Source organism: Rhinopithecus roxellana, chromosome 10 (genome assembly GCF_007565055.1).
Source record: "Rhinopithecus roxellana isolate Shanxi Qingling chromosome 10, ASM756505v1, whole genome shotgun sequence".
NCBI lineage: Eukaryota > Metazoa > Chordata > Mammalia > Primates > Cercopithecidae > Rhinopithecus > Rhinopithecus roxellana.
This window is the reverse complement of record NC_044558.1, coordinates 111689015-111709305: the sequence shown is the minus strand read 5'-3', so window position 1 is coordinate 111709305 and position 20291 is coordinate 111689015. Positions and strand designations below refer to the sequence as shown.

The 20291-nt window shown below is 35.0% G+C and overlaps 1 protein-coding gene across 4 annotated transcripts in view; it reads left to right on the top strand.

Annotated features, from left to right (window-relative positions):
* MGAT4C (MGAT4 family member C) overlaps positions 1-20291 on the top strand; it is a 900286-nt gene that overhangs the window by 840207 nt on the left and 39788 nt on the right. Inside the window, exon 3 of one of the 4 annotated variants that reach the window (XM_030939720.1) lies at positions 19470-19565. The exons of 2 other annotated variants lie outside the window; for them this stretch is intronic. In XM_030939720.1, coding sequence (XP_030795580.1) covers positions 19485-19565 — 81 coding nt within the window. In that variant the 5' untranslated portion in view covers positions 19470-19484. Of the gene's footprint in view, positions 1-13805; positions 13885-19469; positions 19566-20291 lie in introns of those variants that run through there. One more of the 4 variants, XM_010355527.1, reaches the window with a different exon arrangement.

Sequence of the window (20291 nt, the reverse complement as noted above, 5' to 3'; positions counted from 1 at the left end):
GTTACAAAGTCATACCAGAAATGGGGTACATACAGAGCATGAACAATACAAGACATTTTGTCAATCAGTCTTCCACAGCATCTGATATTCTCAACACAGAAACAAGGTAAACAGTTTTCTTTCCTCATCTTCAAATGATTTAACTCCACCGTGGATACTATAGAAATCTGTAGGGACATGTTAATAAATAATACTGCTGTCACCTAAAATTCATTAGTTTGGGCTCTACACTGCAAGTGCTCAGGTAAAACCATAACCTTGAATATAACCAGGCCCTGAGAGACAGGATCACACTAATAAAATACATGATAAATTGATACTGATGACAATATTAACATTACTAATTTTTTAACTCACAATAAAAAATATAGATATTATTTGAGATGGAATTTTGTGTGGAAATAATCAGCAAAATCTCTCACTATAGTCAAGTAACACCAAGAATGTTATGAATATGCTGTCATTATTTCACTTTTACAGAGACAAGAAATAAACAAAATAATAGTTGAGCGTATTTCCTCCTTACACATAGACAAATATAGAAATCAGACTGTTCTCTGATTATCAAAATAGACAATAGAAGATCAGATAAGTAAAAATTTAATAACATCAAGCTAAGAAAGCTGTATTTAATGATAACAATTTGGGGGTTTTGGTTTTGTGTTTTCTTTTTCTAACAGAATGGAAAATGCTTAAAGCATGTATACTACATTTCTCTCCACCTCAAAGATAATCACACCATTAAGAGGAGAAATACCAGAATTTTATAGCTTGGCTCCCTTTCCTCTGGATCAGATGTTACATGTTCCTCAAATGTCTAGAGTCATGCAAGTAATGTAAATCAGTGACGTAGTTCAGCAGTAAAATGTCAAGTACTTGTGGAGAGAGAGGAATGTAGGCAACTAGAATAAGCCTTCCTGATATAAATAATATTAGTTTTTACTTAGGTCCTGTCAATCGCTGCAATGTAGGAATGAAAATCCATTATTACTACATATTTTGATTTTAAAAACAAAAGAAGGTTGTCTCAGAAAGATGCCTGACTAGACACACTCAGGAGGAACATCTGCCACCAAGTGACTGGGACATAGGGAAAACTGGTGCACTATGAGCAGATCTTCAGAGGGAAGGCATTGAGGGTGGACAGAGGGAGGACACAGACCCTGGGCTGAAGGAGGAGGAGGCTAGGAACCCTGAACAGGGCTACCTTGCACTATAACTTATTCCTGACCCCTAACAACTCTTGGAGAAGGAGTGAATTGAACAGGTGAGGAGCAACCTGCCCTCACCATGAACCTCTGGAATCCTGGCAACCAGAGATAGCACAACACCCATGGACACTTGAGCTGGCAGGGAAAGCTGTGTAGAGAGTTGATAGGAGCAGGACTCTATCCTGTGCTGAACTCAGGGGGTATGGTGTGGGAACATCTGCAGTAAAACACAGCTAGGTCTGTTCCAGGGCCCCAGCCTGGCAGAGCTCACTTGTAGTGCAATGATGGAGAGTCAACCAAGGTGCTTCCCAGGGGCCCACATCATAGCTCCTTCATCAGCTGACTGTGCCTGACCATCAGAGAGCTCTGGCAGAGCAGCCCTGGTAACACACACCAGCTCACCTGCCCCTTACCCCAACCACAGCCTCCCCCATGCTGCTTTGCCAGCACTCACTTGCCCACTGTCACTCACCCCACTGTCCTTCCAGTGTGCACGCATGCAAGGGGAACTTGTCTCCCTTCCTCTGCCAGAATATGTGTATGCATGCATCCCCTCACGCAACTGCCCTCAGAGCAAACATGCACACAGAGGCTAGCAGCCACAAACCCACCAACATCCCAGCCCAACAAATGAACATGTAACCCACCATGCTGCCACTGCTGCTGGCATGTGCAAACAAACATGAATTCTTCTATCACCACTCAGACAAAGCACTTTCGCTGGTACTATCTATTGGATTGTTACGGACTGCTGTCTGGAAACAGCTCAGTCCCTCCAGCACCACAGATCCCTAACCTTGAGGGGCCAGAGAACAAAGCTGGGAGCCTGGTATCATTCCCTCAAAGTTAGAACACACAGCTCAAGAGTGCTGAACTAAACCTTAGACCCCTAAAATCTTCCAGAAAGAAATCCAGTCAACTGAAACCACCTTAGACAACAATCAAACCCTCAAGGGCATCAAACAAGATAAAAACAAAACCCTTTCAAAGGATAGCAACTTCTAAGATTGGAGGAATATCAGCCCACACAGATGAGAAAAAACCAGAGAAAGAACTCTAGCAACTCAAAAAACTAAAATGTCCTCTCACCTCAAAATGACCCACACTGGTTCCCCAGCAATGGTTCTTAACAAGGCTGAAATGGCTGAAATGATAAAAATAGAATTCAGATCATGGACAGGAAAGAAGATTCAGGAGAAAGTCAAAACCCAATTCAAGTATTCTAAGAGATGCAAAAATGTAAAGAGACCAAATTTATTGACTCATTGACATCCCTGAAAGAGAGGGAGAGAAAGCAAACAACCTGAAAACCATATTGGAGGATGTGATGGTTAATATCGAGTGTCTGCTAGATTTGATTGAAGGATGTAAAGTATTGTTCCTGTGTGTGTCTGTGAGGGTGATGCCAAAGGAGATTAATATTTGAGTCAGTGGACAGAGAAAGGCAGACCCATTCTCAATCTGGGTGAGCACAATCTAATCAGTTGCCAATGTGGCTAGAATAAAAGCAGGTAGAAGAATGTGGAAGGACTAGACTGGGTGAGTCTTCTGACATCCTTCTTTTACCTCTGCTGGATGCTTCCTGCCCTTGAACATTGGACTCCAAGTTCTTCAGCTTTTAAACTCTTGGGCCTACACCAATGGTTTGCCAGGGGCTCTCAGGCCTTCTACCACAGACTGAAGGCTACACTGTTTTCCTATTTTTGAGGTTTTGAACTTGGACTGACTTGCTCCTCAGCTTGCAGATGACTTATTGTGAGACTTCACCTTGTGATTGTGTAAGTCAAAATTCCTTAATAAACTCCCTTTTATATATACATCTATCGTATTAGTACTTTCTCTCTAGGGATCCCTGACTAATACAGATTATATCACCCATGAAAATTTCCCCAACTTCACTAGAGAGGACACAGTATTCAAATTCAGAAAATGCAGAGAATCCTTGTGAGATACTACATAAGATGACCATCCCCAAGACTCATAGTCATTAGATTCTCTAAGATTGAAATGAAAGAAAAAAAGGTTAAATGAAGCTAAAGAGAAGGTCACTTGCAATGGGACACCATAAGGCTAACAGCAGACTTTTTGACAGAAACCCTATAAGCCAGAAAATGTCAGGGGCCTATATTCAGCATTATTTATGTGTGTGTGTGTGTGTGTGTGTGTGTGTGTGTGTGTGTGTGTGTGTGTATTTATTTATTTATTTATTTAAGATGGAGTCTCTCTCTGTATCCCAGGCTGGAGTGCAGTGGCATGATCTCGGCTCACTGCAAGCTCTGCCTTCTGGGTTCACACAATTCTCCTGCCTCAGCCTCCCAAGTAGCTGTGACTACAGACACCTGCCACCATGTCTGGCTAATTCTTTGTAATTTTTTTTAGTAGAGACGGAGTTTCACCATATTAGTCAGGATGGTTTCGATCTCCTAACCCTGTGATCTGCCCACCTCAGCCTCCCATTCAGCATGCTTAATGAAATTCCAACAAAGAATTTTGTATCTAGCTAAACTTAGCTTCATAAGCAAAGGACATGTAAGATTCTTTCCAGACAAGCAAATCCTTTGGAAATTCCTTGCATTGGACCTGTCTTACAAGAGGTCCTGAAGGTAGTGCCAAATATGGATAGGAAAGACTGCAACCAGATACAACAAAAACATATTTAACTACAGAAACCATTGACACTATAAAGCAACTACACAAACAAGTTTGCATAAAAACAAGCTAACAACACAATGACAGGATCAAATCTGCATGTATCAGTATTAATCTTGAATGTAACCAGGCTAAAGGCCTGAATTAAAAGGCAGTGGCAGGTTGGATAAAGAAATGAGACCCAATGATATGCTGTCTTCAAGAAATCCGTCTCACATACAATGTCATCCCTAGGCTTAAAGTTAATGGATGGAGAAAAATCTGCCAAGGAAATGAAAGCAAAAAAGCAGACGTTGCTATTCTAATTCCAGACAAAACAGACCTTAAACCAAAAAATTTCAAAAAGGCAAAGAAGTATATTACATAATGGTAGAGGAATTAATTCAACAAGAAGACTTAATTATCCCGAAAATATATACACCCAACACAGGAGCACTCAGATTCATAAAGCAATTGCTTAGAGACCTATGAAGAGAGTAATATAGCCACACAATAACAGTGGGAGGTTTCAACACCCCATTGAGCACATTAGAGAGATCATCAGAGCAGAAAACTAATGAAGACATTCAGGACCTCAGCTCAACCAAATGGACCTAATAGACACCTACAGAAATCTCCACCCAAAAACAAGAGAATATACATTCTTTTCATGTGCACTGGCATATACTCTGAAATTGACTGCACAATTGGCCATAAAGCAATCCTCAGGAAAGTCTAAAAAGTAAAATCATGCTAACCACAGAATCAGACCACAGCACTATAAGAATTTAAGTCAATACTAAGAAAATCACTCAAAACTATATAATTACATGGCAATTAAACAACCTACTCCTGAACGACTTGTGGGTAAACAGTGAGATTAAGGCAGAAATCAATAAATTCTTTGAAACTTATGAGAACAAAGATACAACATACCAGAATCTCTGGGACAAAGCAGAAATAATGTTAAGAGGGAAACTTATGGTGCTAAACACCCACATCAAAAATTACAAAGATTTAAAATTAATAACATAACATCAGACCTCGGGGGACTGCAGAAACAACAGCAAAGTATCTCAACTACAAAGCTAGGAGAAGACAAAAAATAACCAAAATCAGAACTGAAAGAATTGGGGACACACAAACCATTTAAAAAAAAAAAAAAAAAAAAAAAAAAAAAAAAAAAACTGAATGTCACCAATCTCAAAGACCAAAGGTAGATAAATCCACAAAGAAGGGGAAAAACCAGTGCAAAAAGGTTGAAAATTCCAAAAACTAGGACTCCTCTTTTCTTTCAAAGGATCACAACTCCTTGCTAGCAAGGGAACAAAATTGGATGGAGAATGAGTTTGATGAATTAACAGAAGTAGACTTCAGAAGGTGAGTAATAACAAACTCTTCTGAGCTAAAGGAGCATGTTCTAACCAACTACAAGAAAGCTAAGTGCCTTGAAAAAAGGTTAGATGAATTGTTAACTAGAATAAACAGTTTAGAGAAGAACATAAAAGACTTAATGGAGCTGAAAAACACAGCACGAGAACTTCGTGAAGCATACAAAATTATCAATAGCTGAACAGATCAAGTGGAAGAAAGGATATCAGAGATTGAAGATCAACTCAATAAAATAAAGTGAGAAGACAAGATCAGAGAAAAAAGAGTGAAAAGAAACAAACAAAGCCTCAGAGAAATATGGGACTATGTGAAAATATCAAATCAACATTTGATTGGTGTACCTGAAAGTGACGGGGAGAATGGAACCAAGTTGGAAAACACTCTTCAGGATATTATCCAGAACTTCTCCAACTTAGCAAGGCAGCCCAAAATTCAAATTTGGGAAATACAGAGAACATCATAAAGATATTCCTCGAGAAGAGCAACCCCAAGACACATAATCATCAAATTCACCAAGGTTGAAATGAAGGAAAAAATGTTAAGGAAGCCAGAGAGAAAGGTTGGGTTACCCACAAAGGGAAGCCCATCAGACTAACAGTGGATCTCTCTGCAGAAACCCAACAATGTAGAAGAAAGTGGGACCAATATTCAATATTCTTAAAGAAAAGAATTTTCAATCCAGAATTTTATATCCACCCAAACTAAGTGAAGGAGAAAAGAAAATCTTTTACAGACAAGCAAATGATGAGAGATTTTTCTCACCACCAGGCCTGCCTTACAAGAGCTCCTGAAGGAAGCATTAAATATGGAAAGGATCAACTGATACCAGCTACTGCAAAACCATACCAAATTGCAAAGACCATCAACATTATGAAGAAAATGCATCACCTAATGGGCAAAATAACCAGCTAGCATTATAATGGCAGGAACAAACTCACATAACAATATTAACCTTAAATGTAAATGGGCTAAATGCCACAATTAAAAGACAAAGACTTGCAAATTGGATAAAGTCAAGACCCACCGGTGTGCTGTACTCAGGAGACCATCTCACATGCAAAGACACACATAGGCTCAAAATAAAGGGATGGAGGAATATTTACCAAGCAAATGGAAAGAAGAAGAAAAAAAAAGAGTTGAAATCAGTCTCTGATAAAACAGACTTTAAGCCAACAGAGATCAAAAGAGGCAAAGAAGGGCATTACATAATGGTAAAGGGAATTGATGCAACAAGAAGAGCTAAGTATCCTAAATATATATGCACCCAACACAGGAGCACAGAGATTCATAAAACAAGTTTTTAGAGACCTACAAAGAGATATAGTGTTGAGAAAAAGGCTGAGGCAGGGCTTGCATGTCTGGCATAATGTCCAGGGCTCAGGACATAAAACCCCTTGTGACCTCTGAAATGAGTCTAGACTTGCTGACTCCTTGCTTCTAGCTTAAACTAGAAGAACATGCTCCCCATTATCTCAAGTAGCAGAATATGTTCCATATGCTTCAAAGGAAATGCTAAACCATCACAGCTGTAGATCACATGCTTGCCCTTTTGACCCCCACATTCTCACTACCTATTTCTTTGTTTGATCACCAATAAAAAGTGTGGACTTCCAGAACTCAGGGCCTTCGCAACCTGCATACTCGCATTGGCCCCCTGGGCCCACTTTCTCTCTCAAACTGTCACTTCAAATTCCTTTGACTCCACCGGACTTTGTAACCCCCACGACCTGGTGTTGGGTCTGATCACCCCAACACTTAGACTCCCACATAATAATAGTGGAAGACTTTAATACCCCACTGTTAATATTAGACAGATCAACAAAACAGAAAATTAACAAGGATATCCAGGACTTGAAATCTTCTCTGGACCAAACAGATCTAATATACATCTACAGAACTCTCCACCCCAAATCAACAGAATATACATTCTTCTCAGCACCACATCCCACATATTCTAAAATTGACCAAATAATTGGAAGTAAAACACTCCTAAGCAAATACAAAAGAAGGGAAATAATAACAAGCACTCTCTCAGACCACAGTGCAATCAAATTATAACTCAGGATTAAGAGACTCACTCAAAACTGCACAACTACATGGAAACTGAACAAACTGCTCTTGAATGACTACTGGGTAAATAATGAAATGAAGGTAGAAATAAAGATGTTCTTTGAAACCAATGAGAACAAAGACAAAACATACTAGAATCCCTGGGACACATTTAAAGCAGTGTATAGAGGGAAATTTATAGCAGTAGATGCCAACAAGAGAAAGCAAGAAAAATCTAAAATTGAAACCCTAACATTACCTTTAAAAGAACTAGAGGAGCAGGAGAAAACAAATTCAAAAGCTAGCATAAGGCAAAAAATAACTAAGATCAGAGCAGAACTGAAGGAAATAGAAACATAGAAAACTCTTCAAAAAAAATCAATGAATCCAGGAGTTGGATTTTTTAAAAGATTAGCAAAATAGATAGACTGCTAGCCAGACTAATATAGAAGAAAAGAGACAAGAATCAAATAGATGCAATAATAAATGATCAAGAGAATATCACCACTGATCTCACAGAAATACAAACTACCATTAGAAAATACTATAAACACCTATAGACAAATAAACCAGAAAACCAGAATAAATGGATAAGTTCCTGGACACATACACCCTCCCAATACTAAACCGGGAAAAAGTTGAATCCCTGAATAGAGCAATAACAAGTTCTGAAATTGAGGCAGTAATTAATAGCCTACCAACCAAAAAAAGTCCAGGACTAGACAGTTTCACAGCCAAATTCTACCAGAGTCACAAAGAGAAGCCTGTACCATTCCTTCTGAAACTATTCCAAACAACAGAAAAAGAGGGACTCCTCCCTAACTCATTTTATGAGGCCAGGGTCATCCTAATGCCAAAACCTGGCAGAGACAAAACAAATAAAGAAAATTTCAGGCCAGTATCACTGATGAACATTGATGCAAAAATCAATAAAATACTGGAAACCAAATCCAGCAGCACATCAAAAAACTTATCCACCACAATCAAGTTGGTTTCATCCTGGGGATGCAAGGCTGTTTCAAAATATGCAAATCAATAAACATAATCTATCACATAAACAGAACCAATGACAAAAAACACAAGATTATATCAATAGATGAGGAAAGGCCTTTGTCAAAACTCAACAGGCATGCTGAAAACTCTCAATAAACTAGGTATTTATTGAATGTATCTCAAAATAGTAAGAGCTATTTGTGACAAACCCACAGCCAATATCATACTGAAGAGGCAAAAACTGGAAGCATTCCCTTTGAAAACCAGCACAAGACACGGACGCCCTCTCTCACCACCCCTATTCAACCTAGTATTGGAAGTTCTGGCCAGGACAATCAGGCAAGAGAAAGAAATAAAGGGTATTCAATTAGGAAAAGAGGAAGTCAAATTGTCTCTGTTTGCAGATGACATGATTGTATATTTAGAAACCCCATTGTCTCAACCCAAAATCTCCTTAAGCTGATAAGCAACTTCAGTGAAGTCTCAGGATACAAAATCAATATGCAAAAATTACTAGCATTCCTATACACCAATTACAGACAAACAGTGAGCCAAATCATGAGTGAACTCCCATTCACAATTGCTATGAAGAGAATAAAATACCTAGGAACACAACTTAAAAGGGATGTGGAGCCAAATCATGAATGAACTCCCATTCACAATTGCTTCAAAGAGAATAAAATACCTAGGAATCCAACTAACAAGGGATGTGAAGGATCTCTTCAAGGAGAACTACAAACCACTGCTCAGTGAAGTAAAAGAGGACACAAACACATGGAAGAACATACCATGCTCATGGATAGGAAGAATCAATATTGTGAAAATGGCCACACTGCCCAAGGTAATTTATAGATTCAATGCCATCCCCATTAAGCTACCAATGACTTTCTTCACAGAATTGGAAAAAACTGCTTTAAAGTTCATATGGAACCAAAAAAGAGCCTACGTTGCCAAGACAATCCTAAGCCAAAAGAGCTGGAGACATCATGCTACCTGACTTCAAACTATATTACAAGGCTACAGTAAACAAAACAGCATGGTACTGGTACCAAAACAGAGATATAGACCAATGGAACAGAACAGAGCCCTCAGAAAAAATACCACACATCTATAGCCATCCGATCTTTGACAAACCTGACAAAAACAAGAAATGGGGAAAGGATTCCCTATTTAATAAATGGTGCTGGGAAAATTGGCTAGTCATAAGTAGAAAGCGAAAATTGGATCCTTTCCTTACTCCTTATATGAAAGTTAATTCAAGATGGATTAGAGACTTAAATGTTAGACCTAATACCATAAAAACCCTAGAAGAAAACCTAGGCAATACCATTCAGAACATAGGCATGGGCAAGGACTTCATGTCTAAAACACCAAAAGCAACAGCAACAAAAGCCAAAATTGACAGATGGGATCTAATTAAACTAAAGAGCTTCTGCACAGCAAAAGAAACTACCATCAGAGTGAACAGGCAACCTACAGAATGGGGGAAAATGTTTGCAATCTACTCATCTGACAAAGGGCTAATATCCAGAACTTACAAAGAACTCAAACAAATTTACAAGAAAAAAAACAACTCCAGCAAAAGTGGGCAAAGGATATGAACAGATACTTCTCAAAAGAAGACATTTATGCAGCCAACAGACACATGAAAAAATGCTCATCATCATTGTTCATTAGAGAAACGCAAAGCAAAACCACAATGAGATACCAAGATGCCATTTCATGCTAGTTAGAATGGTGATCATTAAAAAGTCAGGAAGCAACAGATGCTGAAGAGGATGTGGAGAAATAGAAATGTTGTTACACTGTTGGTAGGAGTGTAAATTAGTTCAACTATTGTGGAAGAGATGGTGGAAATTTCTGAAGGATCTAGAACTAGAAATGCCATATGACCCAGCAATCCCATTACTGGGTATATACCCAAAGGGTTATAAATCATTGTACTATAAAGACACATGCACTCGTATGTTTACTGTGGCATTGTTCACAATAGCAAGGACTTGGAACCAACCCAAATGCCCACCAATGATAGACTAGATGAAGAAAATGTGGCACATATACACCATGGAATACTATGCAGTCATAAAAAAGGATGAGTTCAGGTTCTTTGTGGGTACATGGATGAAGCTGGAAACCATCATTCTCAGCAAACTAATGCAAGAACAGAAAACCATGCACCGTATGTTCTCACACAAAAGTGGGAGTTGAACAATGAGAACACATGGACACAGGATGGGAAGCATCACACACTGGGGCCTGTTAGGGTGTCAGGGGCTAGGGTAGGGATAGCATTAGGAAAAATACCTAATGTAGATGACAGGTTGATGGGTGTAGCAAACCCCTATGGCATGTGTATACCACTGTAATGGACCTGCATTTTCTGCACATGTACTCCAGAACTACTTAAAGTATAATAAAAAAAATTTAAAACACCAACAACAAAAACCCCTCAGAGACTACTATGCACATTTCTATGCACACAAGGTAGAAAATCTGAAAAAAAAAAAAAAATAGGTCAGTTCTGAGAGACATAACCTCCCAAATTGAACCAGAAAGAAAATGAATACCTGGAGACCAATAATGACTTCCAATATGGGATAATGTGAAGAGAACCACTGACTATGATAGATTTAATTTGAGAAAGAATGTCAATATTAAGTGTGGCACCAACATGCTATTACTCTCATATTTGATTATACATGTTTTATGCTTTTGTTGGTGAATAAATGTAATGGTTACAAGAAACACTATTACCGTAGACTCTAAGTACAATTTTGCATTCTTTCAAATATACTACATCAAACTTCAAGAAACCTCTGGCTAGTTTTTTTCCTATCAATAACAAATTAAATTGGTCACTTGGATTATTTTGGCATTGAACTTTTCTTCTGCACAAAGTTATAATTGAACTAATAATCTTTACTCTTTTTCTGGCTTGAGTATTCTGTGATTATCAGTTTTAGCCCATTTCTCATAATTTAATAAAATATGCTTTGAACTACTGAGTAAATTACAAACACTTCCTTCTGGATTAGAATATAAGTAATATTCTATTGTGAAACAATGCATAAATATTTATAACATCTAATCAAATTTCAATCTTGCCTCTTTAACCTTGCTTTAAAAAGCCCCAATCCAATGTTTTACAACTAATAGATCTCTCAACAAGTGCTTGATACCAGTAAACCTTTTCACTGTTTATTATTGTTGGTCTTTAATACAAGTGTACCAGTGAACCTTTTCATTTAATGTGTTTTATCTCATGTAACAGTCTGTAAATGTAGTCATACTCACTAATATTAAGTCATAGTATAGACATCATCTCATATTTAGTCTATAAAGTGAAGAATTCTGGCATAGACTGTCATCTTTTCAATTCCACAATCATACTGATTTCAACTCCAGTGTCATTCTATACACATAAGCATCATACAAATTGTTCACGTGGATTTTTTTAACCAGTTGGCGTGAGATTCCAAGATGTACAAACCTAAGTACAAATTTTATTCTGTGACTTAACAGTTGTATCTACGTGGGAAAATTATTTCAATCTCTGAGACGCCTGTGTCTCTCTTGTAAAATGGCACAACTCACACCTATTGCCATCTCTTTTCTTCCTTCATTTATAAGTCTTTGTCATGAAATATGGTATTTCCAATACAGGGAAAAAAATGTGCTTGATGTAATTTTTACCTGATTTTTAATGTGCTCTTTTTAATAGACACAACAAACATTTGTTCAAGTCAATTGCTACTTCTTGTTAAGAAATTTAATGTTTATTATTAAATGTTTCTATACTGTCCCTCCAAATATGGTTTTATGTAATAAAATTAATCCCCAGACACTTTCTCATCTGTAATAATTATACTTTCACAGTTGTTTTTAATGTTCTTGAATTAAACACATTCATCAATGAATAAAGAGAAAACCCTGAGAGAGGATCGAATTGCAATACATCTATCCTGTAAAGTTCCTCATTAGGTATAAATAAAGTGTCATTACTCATATCATGGGCAACAGTATTAAATTAGAAGAGTGGCTCCCTCCTTGCTGAAGAAAATGAAAATAGAGAAAATAATAAATTAATTTATAATGGTCAAGAAATATTTAAGCGGGTTCTCCTCTCTACTTTTTTGGGGAGATCCAGCCTCCTGACATTTTCTTTAAGGCAGGAAATTGTGATTAAGGAAAGAAGCTGAAAGGGAAGTTTGTATTCTCATTCTCACACTGTAAAAGATTTTACTCTGCTGGTTTTTAGCAAGTTAGATCTCTGTCCAACCAGTTTAAATAAGTTTATATGTATTTAAATGTACTATTTAAAAAGCATACTAAAGTCCGTAGGGTATCAGCAACCTTTCTGTTATAGTTTTTTTCATAAGTGAGAGCAGATCCAGTCCTACACTCAAATTGGCTGCACACTGATGTTTAGTACTCCTTTCTTTCCCATGACTCACTCTGGATTTTGACTCTGTCCTTTTTGATCGGATATTGACATACAACAAGTTTTTTAATGAAAATTGGAAGCATGTAAACATCTTACATAGAGCCTGACACATGCTAAAAGTTAAATATGCTGGTTATATATATAATACTGGAGATCATCAGGCTTTACTGCTTATACTATTGTCCGTTAAATAGCATCCGGCATTTACTATGTTTTGTCTTTAATCATTTCAGTCTTTTATAAATGTCAGCCATAAGACCATCTCGATAATAAATACTGCAAACAATAATTAGAAAATAGAAAAGACAGTGCATACTACCCCAGTTTGAATGATAAAACAATAAAATAGTAAGCACAATAATTACATGTACAGTGAAAATATAGATAATTGGAATATGTAAAGTGAGATCTTATGTCATTTCTCAGTTACAAGATGGATTTCCCCCACTTATTTTCTTTCTCAGTGCTTTTGTTTTAATAAGGTAATCCTACCCCCAATATTTATAATCCCTGGGAACCAGGATCAAAACCTAACCTGTATTTTTCCACACAACATAGCTGACAGAATGGCAACACAGTGTCTTACTGACAGAAACAATCTCCTTAACGTTCTACTAAAGGTTTCTCAAATTTTAATTAAAGAAATGGCTTTGTCTGTGTTCTCAAATGGTAAAATTTATCAATTAAAATTCTAATCAAAACTGTTAGGGAACATTTCTGAGGTATACCTGGGCCTAATTTCTTGCCTTCAGTGAGCCCAGAGTTTATCAAGGAAAAAAATATTGTGTACAGAAATAAGGGTAAGAAAGTGTTAAAGGTGATGTGATGGACAAGCTGCAAGTTAGACACCAGACACCAAAGAGGTACTGATCACTTCTTACCTATAGGAGAGAAATCGGCAGTACTTCATAGTGAGAGCATCACTTGCCCTGCCACAATGAGGAGTTCAGGGTATGTCAGCAAAGGGTATGGTGTTGCAATGGAATGCTGCCAATTACTAGGGCAAGAGAAGGTAATAAGAGCTTTTAATAACAATGAAAATGATTTTGCACTTTTTGCCATCAGCAGATGGAATCTTGGAGTGTCTCATGCTTGGGAAGGACATGGTCAGATTTGTTTTAAGAAAGACTGTGCAGAGGAGTGTGGCAAAGGGATCCAAAAGATGCAAGATACTATTTAGAAAAGGTAGTTGATGGAATATTTAACAGCATGTGTTTGATAATTTTTTGACTTGATGCCCTTGATTTTCAAAGGCTGGAGAATGTATACAACGTAGGTCAATGGAAAATGTATAAAATACAATATGATGGTGATAAGCTATTATGATCTATAATATTTTATACTGATGATAATTACTGTATATATAAAGTATTTTTTCTAGGAAAAATGAAATGATTATGGATCATCACTGTTATGTCAACGATGAATTTAGCAAAGTGAAGTGAACTTTAGAAATTAGTCAGATCTCTGGAAAATTATAGTAAAAGCTATAATGAGGGCCATGGGGCATTGAAAGCTTTTGAACTATTTGATAAACCGTGAAATATCAAATTATGCTTAACATATTTCAGCATTACATGTATTCACATAAACTCCAAAATGTGTCTTTAAAATGGATAATTTCCCGTTAACCAAACTATTTTAACTGGACCACAATTCTTAATCAGATAAAATACAGTTATAATGTGCAGTGTATAATGACCTATACTTTATGTTAATGTTTTTCATCATATTAATTTCATGAAAAACCATGTATATTTTAAAATAAATTTTTTCTATTCTGTTCTCTGGGCCAGAAATATAGTACATCATATTATAATATTTGATCTAAATAATTAAACATTCAATATTAGAGTAGCCAATAAAACAGAAAATTACAATTTTCAAAATGAAAATGTAACGAAATTACTTAAAATATAAAAATTTTTAATTAGCTTTAAATAATGCTTTATGCTAGGATATTTTAACTTAGTCACAACCATTGTCTTTGAGAAAACATGGAATACAGCAAATGTTTAGTTATCAGAAGAGCCAACAGCCAGGAAAATCCCCATGAATATGCTTCCCAGAGGTCTCCAGGTAGCCCTTTCCTCTTCTATTACGTTACTGTTATGTTTGGTTTGCTTATGAAGTGAGGTACACTGTGATAGTGAAAAATTCGTTATTTCCTGAAGATTTCCTAATAATGATTCATTGTAGTTATGTGTTGTCACTGTTTTTCCTTTTAGAATATGGACCTACTTATAGTATACTGAGAACTGGTTAATAATGACTTTGGAAATTAAATCCAAATAGATTGCAACAAGTGTATTTTTCATAAGGATTACCTTCCACTTAATAAATGGTATCATACACAAATGCTTCACTGTTGCTACTTTAATTGAAAAGTATCCCTTTTAGTAATCCTCTGGACTCTAGAGAAATTATACACACACAAATTGGAAGAGCTGAGAAAGCTTATTTAACTAAGCTGTCAACAGCAATATCTCAGATCTGCTTAAATTTACTGGGGGAAGATCTAGTTGAAATGCAGAAAATAAACTCTGAACCACTTGTAATGTTACAGTCAATACACAAGAATATATTACAAGACTAAGGGGAGCTGGAAGTATCTCTCATAAATGAGACTACCTTTTGACCCATCAATTTTACTAATATGTTTATATCAAAAAATTAGGCACAAAGATATCTTATATAAATTTTAATTGTATCATTTTTGTAAGATAATATTTGGAACTAAGTGAGTGAGTTAAAGAAATACATGTTTCAACTAGACTATTCAGCAATTTGAAAGAGTAAAGTGAACCTATTTGTGCTGATATGGAAAGATTTTCAAGATATAGTGAAATAAAAACACGAGATGGTTCAACGTATGTGTTATTTTTAAACAAGTGTGTGTGTGTGTTTAGTATTTGTGTGTGCATCTGTGTGTGTGTGTATGTGCACACAAATGCACAGAAAAGGTCCTAAAAAACAAATTGTAGCAGCAATGGTAATCAGTAGTAGGAATTACAGTGATGGGAGTAGAGGAGAATATTCAACTGCTTCTATTTTTTCTACATTCTTGCATTGCTTTTGTAATTAAAAATAAAAGTAAAATTATTCTTATTTCATATCCCCACTTCTTACGAATAGGACTTGGACACTTACTTTGTTACCATAGTATTTTTAAAAATTTTGGTGTTAGCAAGAACATGAAATTTCAGGACAGATGACACCATCATAACTGCAGGATGTATCTACAGTATTATAAGTATTACTCATAATGTATCATTGTATATTCACTAATATTGAATCATTTATCAGATTAAAAACATATATGTACGTATATATCAGGAGCCCTAAGCATTAAGATTGAGTCGATGATTAATTACTTTCATTATTTGAAGAGAGACAACATAGCATGATGTCCAACACGACAGTCTGGGGAATCAGATACACCTCGTCCCAATAGTTATGAAATCCTGGAAAAGTTCATTAAACATCCCCTAAAGCCTCGTTTTTTCCATGATAAATAAATAGATATGATAATATCTAGTAATTGGAGACCTAGGAGGATTAAAATAGATAATTCATGTAGAGAGTCCCACAGCCTATCATAAAATAAGTTCCCTTAGAATTTAGAATTTTAGTATTTCTTCATAGCTTTTATTAATAGCCTATTTTTCCTATCTTTGTAAGTTATAAATATTTGAAACAACATATAAGAATATTGTTTTATGAGTTTTTCAACAATGAATAAATTTTTAAAACTCTTTAATTCTCTCATGACATCTTTAGTTATTGAATATAGAAATGTAAGTATTTTAGTATGAGACTGCTAGGGGATGGTCATAGAGAAATATATTGTATGTCATTCTTTCATTTTAGTTGATTATCTACATAATGCCATGAATCAATGATGTTTCGATTCCACAAGGGAAATAATGCAAAATAGATTATAAGATTGAACATAGGAAAATTGATTTTTCACTGTTGAAATTATTAATTTCTTTCTAAAAAGAGTTTTTCATTACAGATTTTTGTTGTTGTCTCAAACCATAACTTCTTTCCTAATCGATAAAATAATTTATACCATGGGGGAAATTAAAGAAAAAAGATATACTGAAATGTTGGTATAAAAGTAATGTTTAGGGACCTGGTAATAAATCTAGGTTATGTCTGTTTTAAAATTCAGTTATTTCTTTATAAAAATCACTTGATAATTTACTTTAAGGAATCTGTGACCAACAGGAAAAGACAATATTTGAACTCTGGTTTTATCTGAAGTAAGCCAAATGAATCAAGATTGTTATATAGTTGTTAATATAACGAGATTTAATCCTAAACTTAAGAGTCTGAAAACAGAAAAAAAAAAAAAAAAAAAAACCTAGTTTGGGTATTTGAAATGTTTAAGATTTAATAACTTGAAAAATGGGAATTGACACTTTAAAATGAATTTTTTAAATGTTAATTATACCATTACTATAAATGTTCTTAGAGCACAGATACTTATTCTTCACATTTGACCATTTGACTATGGAAATTACTCCTTCAATCTCATTGGGAGTAGGCTGTAAGATAGTTAATGACATTTTTCTTCTTTTATCTGAATTATCGCCAATGACGTCTTTCTTCTTAAACCTGAATTACCAACTTGAGTCAACCGGAAATTACTTGTCATTCATGCACTATTATGTACAATTCTGTGGCCTGATTTGTCAATTCAGATGTTAGAGTTCAGCTTTAAGGGTCTTTATATAAATGAAAATTATATCTTCTATAAAATCAGTATAAGAGCAGTAATTTTATAAAGTACAAAGGGAAAGAAGTAAAACCCTGTTAGGCTTAGAAGACAATTTTTAACTTTAGATCTAGTCCCTTCTAGAATTTTTGCTCTATATTTTTTGCATAATTTTGATAATATATACAGAATTTTAGGCTTTTTCAAATGCATTTTTCTAAATATAAGCTATATGCATATTTTTTGAATAGAAAAAATTATTAATTGAGAAAAGACAAAAGGAAGTGTCAAAAGTAAAACCATTATTCTATTCTGTATCCCTGTTTAACATTATTTACCCATATACAGAGTAGAATGATGATTACCTGAAGCTGAAAAGAAGGGATGGTTAATGGGTATATACATATTTTAAAAATTACAAAATATAGGAAGGTATAAAGAAAAAAGTAACAACCATCCATAATTGTACAAAATGCATACTATCACTATTGATACGTCATTGTAGTTCTTTAGTCTTTCTCTGTATACATTTTTTCATAGTTAAAGTTTTACATATTAAACATGTAAGAACATTTAGAGGTCTTAGGTGCAAGATAATATGTGGAGTTTTTTTGATACATATTATACTTGTTCATTCAGGAAGAATTTTAAAGATAAATAATAAAATCATTTCTCAAGTTTCTCGACATGGAAGTGACCTTTAAATTGCCCAGCTCAGCTCTAACTTTCTAAATGGGATAAACAAGAACAAACACTTTGTAATCATTCTTATAAACTACAAACTATGCAAATATTATAGTCATTTTCAGTGAGTTCATGAACGGAAAAAAAGCTAGTTACTGCTTCAAGTGGCTACAAACAACAGTATTATGTGTTCTATTTGAAGCTTGGATGCAGTTTTATTATACGTATATAATAATAAATATTTATATAATATAAACATATATAATTACATAAGTATTTATATAATATATATAATATATTTTGTGATTCTACAAAATTCGAAGTTACAAAACAGGAACCAAGCTTAATATAAAGTCTTAACTAGTACTTAATATAAAAATCTAGCTTCACCACTTAGCTTTAAAAGCAACATGAGGATACCTAAATCCTACTGGTTTCTTGAATTTGGAATCAAAATTAAGTAAGAAAAAACTGCAGTCAATTTTCACCATAGTCTCTCCATTCTTGGTTCTTAATTCATCTCTAAAATGACTTGGTGAAAATTTTAATTATTTTCTAAAGAGGAAAATAAATCAAGACTTTATTTCTGAAGACCTTAAATATCAGAAAAAAAAATTTACTTTGCCTCTGCAAAATAAAGAAAACTTTTGTGAACTACAATTATTGAACAATAACATAACATTTCCCTTCAAAAATTTCAAGGTATTTTCTTATTATCTTCTCATTTAATAAAGTTATTACAGAATATAAATCTGAAACCAGGCTGTTCATTTTGTTTATCATGAGCTCTATAATGTATTAATTTATACTATTTCCACTTAGATGGTGGTGGGATTTTAAGAAAACAGGAAATATCAACAACTTTATAATATAGAAATGTTACACTCCTTATGTCGCTTTTTTTTTTTTTTTTTTTTTTTTGCCATACTCTTACCCTGGGGTCTTTCCCACTCTTGTCTTACCCCCTGTCTGCCTTCATCTCCTCTATGTAATATTCTCTGAAAACAGTCAAGTCCCCAGTAGAAAAGTACCTTATTTCCCTATTTTATGTTTCTATTATAACCTGTGCATTTTTGTAACATCACCTCTCTAACAATTTATGGATCTACTTTTGGGCACATTTACCTTCCTTTTGCCTTGCACTAGACATTAGTGCAAGAACAAGGACTTATTTTATTTTAGAGACAGGGTCTCAGTCTGTCACTCAGGCTGAAGTGCATGGCACAATCATGGCTCAACCTTGAACTCTTGTGCTCAAGTGATCCTCTGTCTTAGCCTGTCAAGTATTTGGGACTACAGGTGTGCACCACTATGAGCAGCAATTTTTTTTTATCATTTTTCATAGAGATAAGTTCTCACTATGTTGCCCAGGCTGGTGTCAAGCTCCTGGCCTCAAGTCATCCTCCCACCTCAGCCTCCCAAAACACTGAAATTACAGATGGTGAGCCACCAGGACCAGAAAGAACATGGACTTTAAATTAATATTTACTTTTCTTTTTAGCACAATGCCATGTGCATAGTAGGGCTTCAGTAAGTGCAGAAAGAATTAAGGCAATACTTAATGTCTTGGGTAATACAGACTGAGTAACCATTTAAAATGATTTTAAAAATTCTTCATAACAGCTATCAGGAAAGTATTAAAAGCGTTTCTAGCCACAACATGTGTTTATACTGTACTTCCTCTGTAATATTTTTCTGTTCTAGTTAAGATGCATATTAAATTGCAGTCATTGTGCATAGCACAGGTATCTGGTACCTAGTATAAACTCATTAAATGTTTGAGTGAAATAATGAATGGTAATGATTTATCAGTAACAAAATTCTTATTATTTTTAGAATTTAATAACAAGCTTAGGAAAAACAACACTTAAACAGGAAAATAATTTGTAATCTGAGCATATTACTTAAATGTAAAAATATATTAATGCATGCATTAAATCTACCCAAATTTGTTATTTGGTACTACCAAATTCAAGTTAGTTTACCTGATCTATTATTATATGAAAATGTACGGTGAAAATGTGGAACAATATTATTGAGACAATATATTATTGCCTTTTATACTATACTAGTGGTTGTACATAAATGCTTATACCATCCTTTAAGGAAAAATAATCATCTTGAGTATTATGTGTTAACATTAATGGTGGAAACATGATTGCTAGTG